Source organism: Prosopis cineraria, unplaced genomic scaffold (genome assembly GCF_029017545.1).
Source record: "Prosopis cineraria cultivar Desert tree isolate PC_DT_omini unplaced genomic scaffold, ASM2901754v1 PC4, whole genome shotgun sequence".
In the NCBI taxonomy this organism is placed as follows: Eukaryota; Viridiplantae; Streptophyta; class Magnoliopsida; order Fabales; family Fabaceae; genus Prosopis; species Prosopis cineraria.
The window spans coordinates 38577693-38589034 of record NW_026555335.1 but is presented as its reverse complement, the minus strand read 5'-3'; the positions used below and the strand labels follow the sequence as shown (position 1 = coordinate 38589034).

The 11342-nt window shown below is 34.4% G+C and overlaps 1 protein-coding gene across 2 annotated transcripts; it reads left to right on the top strand.

The window, feature by feature from the left end:
* Positions 1-630: 630 nt before the first annotated feature.
* LOC129309615 (serine carboxypeptidase-like 45) lies at positions 631-3933 on the top strand. Of its 2 annotated transcripts, none has more exons than XM_054951255.1 (10): positions 631-962; positions 1079-1180; positions 1257-1352; positions 1690-1782; positions 1898-1977; positions 2070-2357; positions 2460-2584; positions 2959-3051; positions 3141-3258; positions 3342-3536. In XM_054951255.1, exons 1-10 carry the CDS (start codon positions 698-700, stop codon positions 3372-3374), a joined length of 1293 nt encoding a protein of 430 aa, XP_054807230.1. In that variant the 5' UTR covers positions 631-697; the 3' UTR covers positions 3375-3536. The 2 variants fall into 2 exon arrangements, with proteins under 2 accessions (XP_054807230.1, XP_054807229.1); XM_054951254.1 differs by lacking the exon at positions 3342-3536 and adding an exon at positions 3546-3933 and having other exon boundaries at positions 632-962.
* The last annotated feature ends 7409 nt before the right edge of the window (positions 3934-11342 follow it).

Here is an 11342-nt window from a genome sequence, read left to right as displayed (position 1 = left end):
ATTTGAGAAACGTTTCTCGAATTATTAAACCCTGTTGAATAGTTTCTACTTTCAACACAACTTTACTCCATTGTTTTATTATGGATCTGTTTGGATACTCATTAAAAATTAATTTTAAAATTAAAATCATAATTTTATAAAAATTTATCTAAACACTTTCATTTTATAAAACTTTATTTGACTTAGGAAACTCCATTTTAGAGAAATTCAAACACACCCTATATTTGATTGAAAACGATATGCATCACACGTTCCTATATTAAACAAATTGTATAATTATGCAAATTAAAATGTAAAATAAAAGTAAAATAAGTAACAGAAAGGTTTTACTTCTTGTATTCTATCTTTTCTGGTGGACCTTATGTGCGGAGTCAGCTTCGCGGATTCAATTCATAGACCCAACTCTTTATATGAATTTCCTTTTTGATGCAGAACCAGCTCAGTGTGGTGGTGATGACCTCTCTGGCATCTCTTTCAACGCCATTTCAGCCCTGCAAAGAAAAAGCTAAAAACAGCAATGATAATCAGATTCAGAATAGAGAGACCCTGGCCCACCATGTGGGCCCCACCTTCTGCACTCCGTCTCTGTTCTGTCTCTCTCTCTTATATTTCAGACATTTTTAAATTCACCATCCACCCCTCACTGCTGCTTCCAACTCTATAACGCTGCTTTGCCCTCTTCTCCATTTGAGAAATCATGAACTGGCCGACATGGTGGCAATGGAAGGCCTTGGCCATGGTCATAATGGTGTCGTTTCAGATGGGTATTTGCTTGGACGCCCGTTCTCCTTCTTCGCTTGGAGATGCTATTCTCAGGCTTCCTGGCCAGCCCCAAGTTCGCTTTCAACAGTTCTCAGGATACGTTGAAGTGGACGATAAGAATGAGAAGGCTCTGTTCTACTATTTCGTTGAATCCGACACGGATCCTGCTTCGAAGCCTCTGGTTCTCTGGCTCAATGGAGGTTAGTAATCTCTCTCTTTCTCCGATGGTTTTTCTGCAATGCTTGAAAATTTTGGGTTCACCATTTTTATTTGAAGATTCTGCAAATGTATTGGCTTGTCCTTGGTTTTTACGCAGGGCCTGGTTGTTCTTCCTTGGGAGTGGGTGCATTCTCTGAAAATGGGCCTTTCAGACCGAATGGGAAGCTTCTGATTGAAAACAAGTATAGTTGGAACAAAGGTAATTTGAAAAATTCATACTTATTCAACGATACAAGTCTGGCCAGAATGAATTGTTGACTTTCTTGATTTTGCAGAAGCAAACATGTTGTATTTGGAGACACCAGTAGGAGTGGGGTTCTCTTATGCCAAAGGAAACTCCTCCAATTTGACAGTAAACGATGAGGCAACAGGTATCCTCAACTATTATCAATGACTTCAGAAAGCTCCTTTAAACCCTATTTACTGTGGGTAAAGTCACGTACAAGATGTCTGCTTCTTAGGCTTTAGAAAAAAAAAGTTGAGACAAAGCAGTGGTATTTCTGAAATGCCACACTCAACTTTTTCTTTGTATGGTTCTTTTTCATGATTAATTTTCATCTTTCACTACCCCACGGTAGGCATTAGAATCAGTGGGTACGTGATCTATTATGCTTTTGATTTTGGCATGGTATGGCTAATATGGTTGTCCTTTAATACTCAAATAGTCATTATTTTGTCTTCTGAAGCAGTGTTCTTGTATTTCTTAAGCCAGGGATAACCTTGTATTCCTGATACGCTGGTTCAGCAAATTCCCCCAGTACAGGCACCGAGACTTGTTTCTGACAGGAGAAAGTTATGCAGGTACCTATTGAGTTGAGTTACCCCTACCAACCATTTCTTAGATTCAAGCTCTAAAAGCGGGTTATTGTGATCATTATTATTTGTTCTTTCATTTTTCCCCCCTCATTCACACCAGGGCATTATGTTCCTCAACTTGCAAAGCTCATGATTGAGATGAACAAAGAGGAGAAGATATTCAATCTTAAAGGCATAGCTGTGAGTAATACCAGTTACTTATGGATGAAGCCAATTGACACCCTCTTGGATATTTGCCTGAGGCCTAAATGGTGTTTTGTATTGTATTGCAGTTGGGCAATCCACTTCTAGAATATGCCACTGACTTCAATTCAAGGGCCGAGTTCTTCTGGTCTCATGGATTGATATCAGATTCAACTTACAAAATGTTCACTAAAGTGTGTAATTATTCTCGGTATGTTAGTGAATACTATAGGGACTCAGTTTCGCCTCTTTGTTCGAAGGTTATGCACCAAGTAGGGAGAGAGACCAGTAAATTTGTGGACAAGTACGATGTTACCCTTGATGTTTGCATTTCATCGGTGCTTTCACAGTCCAAGGTTATTTGTCCTCAAACTGAGGTAAGCTCCCTCTGTTTAAATATAAATGTATTGCAGGTTCAGTTCTGTTTCTCTTAGTTATTTATCAAACTTGCTACCCCCCTGGGGACGGTTACCTTGCAGCAAGCAAACGAGATGGTAGACGTATGTGTAGATGACAAAGTTACAAATTATTTAAACCAAAAAGATGTACGTGAGGCTCTCCATGCCAGGCTTCTTGGTGTTCGCAAGTGGGATGTCTGCAGCAAGTAATCCCTTCCTTCCTTAACTATAAATTCTAAGTGGTCTTCTGTTTTACTAATTGGCTTTAAGATTCTTAGTCATTTTCTCTAAAAGACTTATAGACTAACCCAATTATAAAGAGACAAGTAAGCATGTTTAAGGTGGATTTTAGTTAAAAAAAAAAAATTATGCTTGATAATTGACACACCTCTTTATGATTGGCTGGGTCTAATTGTTTTATAGATCGGCCTAAATTTTTTTTGCAAGTGGCCTTCTGTCCTATGAGCATTGCATGATTGAACTTTGGAGGGAACAGTAATCGGAATAAATTTAGCTTGCTTAAGCTGAACACAGTTTCAGGCGACCCAGTAATAATTAATCTGCATTTTGTTGGGAACAGCATTCTGGACTACGATATGCTCAACCTGGAAGCGCCTACCCTCCCTGTCGCTGGATCACTAATAAAAGTCGGAGTTCAGGTCTTAATTTACAGGTAGTTGGAACCAAAAGAAAAGAAAAAAGAAAAATCTCCTTGGTGATATCTTAATTGCTAAATTGAAACATAAACTTCTCTGACTACAGTGGAGATCAAGATTCTGTTCTTCCTCTGACTGGTAGCCGCACCTTGGTTGGAAAACTGGCAAGGAAATTAGCACTAAATACAACGGTGCCTTACAGAGTATGGTTTGCAGGCCAGCAGGTATAAACTAAATATCTTGTAGTTTGAATTAGCGAGAAACCGGAAATTATTATCTTCCCTAAAAGGTTCCTTTTTGAGCCTAGAGACTTGGAAATTTCTCCACTTTAAGGCAGTAGGACTTGTTTAATGCATGGCCCAAGGTTAATTTTCCTCAGTATTCAGAAATACATAGGTCTTGGCTCCATTAAGAGTTAAGGAACCTTCGGACTCCAGACTTCACTCTCTTAAAATAATACAACTTGTATACACATTCACAAACTAATTCATTGATGCAAATGTGCGTATAGGTTGGTGGGTGGACTCAAGTTTATGGTAATATCCTCTCATTTGCCACTGTGAGAGGAGCCTCCCATGAAGTTCCTTTCTCACAGCCTGAGAGATCCCTCGTGCTCTTCAAGTCATTCTTGGAAGGCAGGCCTTTACCTGATAGAATCTCGACACAAAGTTAGAGTCTTTTTGATTTAGTTGAAATTGTAAGTAAGCATGCCATTGATTAATGCGATATAATTACGAAATGAGTGTATTAACTAATTGTGCAGGATGTCATAGTGAGGTTTCTTTCTTCTTTTCCCTTCTATGATTGTTGTGTGCCATCAAATGTAATTGATTCATGGGTCAGATAAATTCTTGTATAAATGTTGTGAAAGTAACGTGGATTTCCCCCCCCCCCCCCTTGTCTAAGATCATTCTGACATGACTTCTGCCTTCCTTGCATAAATATCTTTTAGCCTTCGCTACTGCCGAAAACAATAAAAGTCCCGCCACAAATCATCATTATGGTCAGTCTATCAGTAATTTTTTTTAACAAGATAACTTGTCCCTACATTAACAGTGATAAGCGGTTTGTTTATTGCCGATTTTTTTATTTTAAAAAAAGGGGAAAATGCTGCAAATTATATATATTTATAAAACACAAGAGAACTTGTATTTTTTTTAAAAAAAAAATAAAGAACTTGTATTGTTACAATCTGTGAACGTAGTAGCTCTCCATACATGTAACAACAAAGGCCCACTTGCAGCCCATATCGACAAAAGTTAAGTCTAAAGATACAGAACAAAGCTCACTAACAGATAGCCCATCTGATTTATTTTGCTTGACAATTGTTTGTATATTATAATTCCTTTTGTACATGGCCCTTCCTGTGTTATCTTAGGATTACGTGTAATACTATATAAAGCTGCGTAAATACCTAGTATGTTAGCTAGCATCGATATACAATATTTTATCACCAAACTCGTCTTGGTATCAGGGCCATGGCCTTGTTTCCCTCAAATATTGGTTCTTCTCCTTCATCTGACTCAACCTCTACCACTCTCATTGCTGCCACTAATCTACCCAAGCTCAATGGCACTAATGGCTCTCTTAGTCAGACTTGCTCTATTAAGTTGGACAGAACAAACTTCATTATTTGGCAAATGTATGTGTTATCCATTATTAAAGGGTTTAAGCTTGAAGGATTCATTAATGAAACTAAAGCTTGTCCTCGTCAATACAATGCCATTGAAGATGTGGTAAAGATTAATCCCGAGTTTGAAGGTTGGGTTGCCACAAATAAGATTTTGTTCAAGTGGTTATTCAATCTTATGTCACTGGATGTTTCATCCCATATGACTCATATTTCGTCCTCAGTAGGACTTTGGCTCGCGGCTAAGCAGTTCATTGGAGCACAAACAAAGGCACATATTCTTCTCCTTCGTTCTAAACTACAAAGAACTCACAAAGGATTTGTAACTATGGACTCGTATCTTTAAAAAATGAAGATTATCGCAGAGTAACTAGCAGTTGCAGGTAATCCCACTCCTCAAGCTAATTTAATCTTTCAAACCCTTGTTGGTTTGGATGCAGAATACAACCTTATAGTGGGTAGACACTCTACTGAAGCTAAAACTCTCACTTGGATTGGTTTTCAAGCATCTCTTCTTACCTTTGAAAGCAAACTGGAGCAACTAAATCAATTTTCCCAACTTACCCTATCTAATCAATTTGTGAACTATGCTCGAGCTACTGATTCACCTAATCTTAGAGGTGCCTGGTGTGGTAAAAGAGGCTCTCATATAACCTGTGGCCATGGTAGAAACAACTATGAAACTGTAATAGACCTGATTTTTACCATAAATTTTTTTTTTACAAAAGAAAACCTGCTTCCCCCCTTTGTTTATAAATAAACATTTTTCTCAAAAATATACCCGTCCAAACAAAATGACATTGAGATTAACAATCACTACTAGACTTAAGGCAGATGAAGTCCAATAAATAATTTGTAGTAAGTTCAGGGTTTAACAATAATTTATAAATATAATTAACTCTGCTAAACACACATTTTTTTATACCATTTATATGTACAATCCAAAATAATGGGCTTGGCCCAATAGAAAACTATGATCCGGATTTGCACATTTAAAAGTTATCCAATTCAAACAAAAAGATTAAGTAGTTATAGTTGAATAACTTATAACAATTATCCAAAATAAAATTTATAAAGGCCCCTAGGTCATGACAACTATAATTACGAAATAAACAGAAAACCACGTGCCAAGCCGAGAGAAGGGAGCCCAAGCTCACTTCTTTGTTGCCTTCCTTATAGCTCCACTTGATTGCTCACCTAAAAATGATAAAAAGTAGCATGTGAGATTAAAATCTCAATAACAGTTAATTATTCTAACATACACCAACATACTTTTTGAAACCGGTTTGCAAATATATCTATAGATATACATAATAAGAAAGGCAATATTTACAATTATATAACAATTTCTAAATCAATATCAATTTAAAACAACAGTGATCCATTTCCTAACCTCACTCTTATGGCTCCCAACTCTCTTATTACTGCTAGCCAAAGCCTAAACTAAAGTTATACTCGGTTAAAGGTACATTGCCGTTAGAATAGGACTCCCTTCCTTAAAAAGGAGGTGTCTATTATCTCAAAATGTCAAAGAAATTAGGAACTACAAGAAAAAGACCAACTACTATGCACGTGTAGTGGAGGCAAACCACACGGCATAGATATTCAATCATTAATCAAATAAACAATTACATTACTAGCCATCTTTATTACCTCTTTTGCATCACATAAAATAAATGTTACATTCCACAGTAAGATCACACAAGTATTAATATATTTATACACACACACACAAAATAATAAAACTAGCATCTTAATATATGAAAGGATATTTCAATGTTACCTCTTTTCTAAGTTATAACTAGTCAGACATGTAGGGAACTTTTTAACCACAATAACATATTAATCTACGACATCAAATGATATAAATATCATTATATATATATATATATATATTGTAATTTACCAATTCAATATAAAATTCAACTAAACTTCTCAAATTTACAACCATATCCTTCTAATCTAAATCCCTCCTATAAAAAATCCAAAATTAAATTAAATTAAATTAACTTATCTAAACCCCAAAAACATAATTTAATCAATATAGATACCCTATACCTTGGAAATCACAAATTTTATAGCTAAAAACTTAATTTTAAACTCTCAAATCAGTTAATAAAATAAATCTAAACTGATAGAATTTAAGTACTAATTTATCTCTACTAATTAATAATTTTTATTGTTAAAAGTCAATACTTCCTCTAAGTTTAAACTTTAAAATTTACTTTACTCATCAAAATTTTACTATCATTAGAAAGCTCTAGATGAGTAAAAAATATTTATAAAAGAAGTTTTGGGAATAGAAATAATTTTGCATATGAAATCTTATCTTAAAATTCCTTTAAGCCCTTATCCTTCTCCTTTCAATCTCTTTCTCTCTTGTCTTGTGCGTGAGTTTCTATGGAAAAAGGCAAAGGTGATCACTTTTATATGCTCCCTCCACCGCCTCTTCTTCTCATTTATTATTATTATTATTATTATTATTATTATTATTATTATTATAACTTAACAATTAAGTTGTATTATTATTATTATTATTATTATATTATAACTTAACAATTAAGTTGCCTTAACCCCCTTTTTTTTTTCCTAAAAACTCATCTTAACATAAAATTATATTCTAAGTTAAACTAAAAAAAATCTCCTAATTAATTTATCTATCTTCAAACATTCTTTCTATTTTTATTAATTCTAATTTACTTTGAAAATTAAATAAGAATGTTATAGGAACTACTATGGAAACAAGAACAATGACAAGCCTAAATGTTTATGAGAAATATGGGCATAAAGTTTAGAACTTTTGTTGCACCTAGAAATATGAGTACTACCTCTTATGCAGATGCTAACAACTCAAATTTTACTGTAAATGTTGCTTTTATGCAATACCAGAGACAATCAATGATGATGCTTGGTATTTGGATGGTGGAGCTACAAGTCATGTCCTTAATGATGCCACCTACCTAGATAACCTCACAAATGCTTATGGTGATGTTAAAATTATTGTTTGTAGTACTGCTAAACTAGGTTTTGAGAAAGTTAGCTCTTCTACTATTTAAAATGTACTTAACAAGAAGGTCAAGCTAAACAAAGTTTTGTATTCACCAGGTATTAAAAAAAATCTTTTGAGTGTTTACAAGATAGCTCATGATAATAGTGCTAATATTATCTTTAATACCAAAGGTTTTTTTGTGAAGGATTAGGAAATGAGAGAAACAATACTCCAAGGATCACTAATTAATGGCATGTATCTAGTTGATGATGAGAAGTTAGTTGAAAGTTGCAGTGAAGGTTTTTGCCTAGTTGCTAGAGAAGAAGCTGTTAGTACAATGTCTACTTCTAATTTATCTAATAGGGTTCTGTGGCACTATAGACTTAGCCACCCCAATGATAAGATCTTGAACAAAGTGATTAGAGATTGTAATTTGCATGTTCCCACCAATAAAATAGTATTTTGTGAGCCTTGTAAATATGGCAAGTCATACTCATTACCTTTCAAAGTATCTATTTTTCACGCTTTTAAGCCTCTTGAGTTAATTCACACGAATCTTCGGGGACCTTCTCCTATAACATCTATGAATGTTTATAAATACTATGTGTTGGTTGTTGATTACTACAACAAATTTTCATAGATTAATCCAGTAAAAAACAAAGATGAAGCATTTTTCATGTTCAAACAATTAAAAGCACATATAGAAAAAAAATTTGAAAGAGACATTAAAATAGTTCAAAGTGATTAGGGGGTGAATATAGAAGTTTTTCAAAACTTTTACAAGAATTAGGCGGCAATGATTTTTGCCCTGTTTGTCCTCATACTTCCCCTAAAAATGGCATAGTAGAACGAAAACACAAGCATATAGTAGACATGGGACTCACTTTGATAGCTCAAGCTAAAATGCCACTTTTTTATTGGTGGAATGCATTTCACATTGCTATAGAGTTAATAAACAAACCGCTTACAATAGTTTTAAGTGGTATTTCACCATATGAAAGATTACATACTAAGTTTCATGATTACTCTCAACTCAAAGTATTTGGCTGTGTTTGCTATCCATGTCTTAGATCGTATAATCAACACAAGTTACAATTCAGGTCTACTAAGTGTGTTTTCCTAAGTTACAACAATTCATATAAGGGCTTTAAATGTCTCAATTGTATAAGAAAAATTTATCTCCCAAGACATGTTGTTTTTAATGAAAGTGAATTTCCTTTTGCAAGAAGTTTTGTTAATAAAAAGGCCTTACCAATGGAAGAGGTGATTCATCCTCAAGTCTTCTTCAAATACTTGAACAATACTGCTTCAACAACTTGTCTTATTGATTCTCTACAAGCTCCTTCGAGTAACATTATCACTTTAATTCCCATTTCTTCTCCATTTCATACTACACTAAATTCTCCTTTATTAGCAACTTCCAACTCTTACCCTGAACATGTTTCAAACATACAATCATTAGATCAACAACTACTGATATCATTAAACCTTAAAATACACATCAAATGGTGACCAAAAGCAAAACTGATATTCATAAACCCAAAATTCCCTATGTTGGAATGGTAATGATAGACAATGATATGGAATCATCTAATATGCAAACATCTTTAAAGTCAGAAAAGTAGAGAAAAGCCATAGAAAGTGAATATGGATCTCTTATTAGGAATCATACATAGAAGTTGGTTCCTTACTCAAACAAGAAAAAAGTTATTGATTGCAAATGGGTTCTTAAACTCAAACAAAGTCCAACTGATAGCTCTAAACACAAAGCTAGGTTAGTGGCTAAATGTTTTCAACAACATCCAGGGATTGATTTTGATAAAACCTATAGCCCTATTCTTAAAACAACTCTCAAATTCATTCTCACAGTGGTAATCACCTTTAATTGGCTAATTAGACAAATAGATATAAATAATGCATTTTTGAATGTCATCTCATAAGAGGAAGTTTTTATGAGACAATCAGAAGGATTTGTTGATTTTAAGTTCCCAAAATATGTGTGTCAGCTACAGAAAGCAATCTATGGACTAACACAATCTCTAAGGGCTTAGTTTGACAGACTAGGATCGACTATTCTAAGCTGGGATTTCAAACACTTAAAGTGTGACATGTCTTTATTTAACTTTAATTAAGAAGGCAAAGTGATGTTTGTTCTAGGGTATGTTGATGATATTATCATCACTGGAAATTCATCCAAGATGTTACCAGTGTTTATTAACAGGTCGAACTCGATCTTTGCCTTAAAAGATCTAGGACAACTTAACTATTTTTTAGGAATAGAAGCCTACAGAGATTAAACTGGTCCCTTTCTCAAACAAGAGAAATACATTAAGAGTATTTTGAAACACTTTGGAATGACTCATTGTGTAGAGGTTCCTACTCCTATGGTAGCTAATCGCTATTTCTCTAAGGAAGAAGGAGTTTTGATGAAAAATCCGACCATTTATAGACAAGCAATCAGATCTCTTTAATATTTGGTCATAACTTGGCCAGATATTATTATTGCAATCAACAAACTTAGTCAATTTCTAAGTTCACCTATGGATGTTAATTGGAAAGGTTTAAAGAGAATTTTTCATTACTTGAGAGGCACTTTAGATTAAATCGAGCAACCATCTCACCCTTTAAATTAGGCCATTTACCCTAATGATAGGAAGTTGACTGGAAGATACTTTACTTTCTTGGGCAACTCTTTGATTTCCTAGTTAGCGAAGAAATAAAGAGTCATTTCCCACTCAAGCATTAAATCTAAATACAGGGCCCTCTCGAATCTCACCATAAAACTTGCATGGCTTTGATCTTTCTCTCGCAAGATTGGACTTCGTCCGAAATAAACTTTAGTGGCTTGGTGTGACAACATTAGGATGGCGTCCCTTGCTTCAAACCTAGTTCTCTATGCTCACTCAAAACACATCGAGCTTGATGTTTACTATGTTTGAGACCAAGTCATCAACACTAGCTGTCTGTTTAGTATGTACCTTCTTTCGACCAACTTGTAGACGTATTTACTAGGGCTTTAACCCATTCTAAGTTCTAGGCCTTCAGAAACAAACTTAGATTATTTAATTGTTCTAATTCTTGTTTGAAGGGGATTGTAAAGACAAAGGCCCACTTGTAGCCTATATCCACAAAAGTTAAGTCTAAAAGAAACAAATAAAGCCCACTAATAGATAGCCTATCTGATTTATTTTCCTAGATCATTGTTTGTATATTGTAATTTCTTGTATGTGGCCCTTCTTGTGTTAAATTAAGGTTACATGTAACACTATATAAAGCTATGTAAATATGCAGTTTGTTAGCTAACATCAATAATTCTAAATTAGCTTTTCAGACCTGAAGTGAGTTTGGGTGAACATATCCTAATTGATTTGCCACTTGAAAATCAAAGTGATTTTTGTTTTGCCACAAAAATAATTGACTTTTATAGGAAGAAAATGGTTGAATAGAACCAAACAATAGTTAACTAGTCTAACATAGAATCCCAGAAGCTTTAGAGCATATTTGATTTACTCTCAAAAGTCCATCTCAATTCTTAACTCTGTTTTTAATATGGTTGTCAAATCTAACTAATTGTTGGTTCTTGCAAGTAGGCTTGTTTTAAAGAATGCAAACGGAAAATTACATTGAAAAGGAAGCTATCATTTGGGATGATTGATCAATTAGTGGATGGCTGAACTTGTTGGATAGAT

What these genes read in the sequence shown, in the direction of transcription:
- LOC129309615 (XM_054951254.1), top strand. Translation starts at nt 698, where the DNA reads ATGAACTGGCCGACATGGTGGCAATGGAAGGCCTTGGCCATGGTCATA. An exon ending in GGTTCTCTGGCTCAATGGAG is followed by an intron (nt 963 to 1,078) that starts GTTAGTAATCTC and finishes GTTTTTACGCAG; the next exon opens with GGCCTGGTTGTTCTTCCTTG. An exon ending in TATGGTTTGCAGGCCAGCAG is followed by an intron (nt 3,259 to 3,545) that starts GTATAAACTAAA and finishes ATGTGCGTATAG; the next exon opens with GTTGGTGGGTGGACTCAAGT.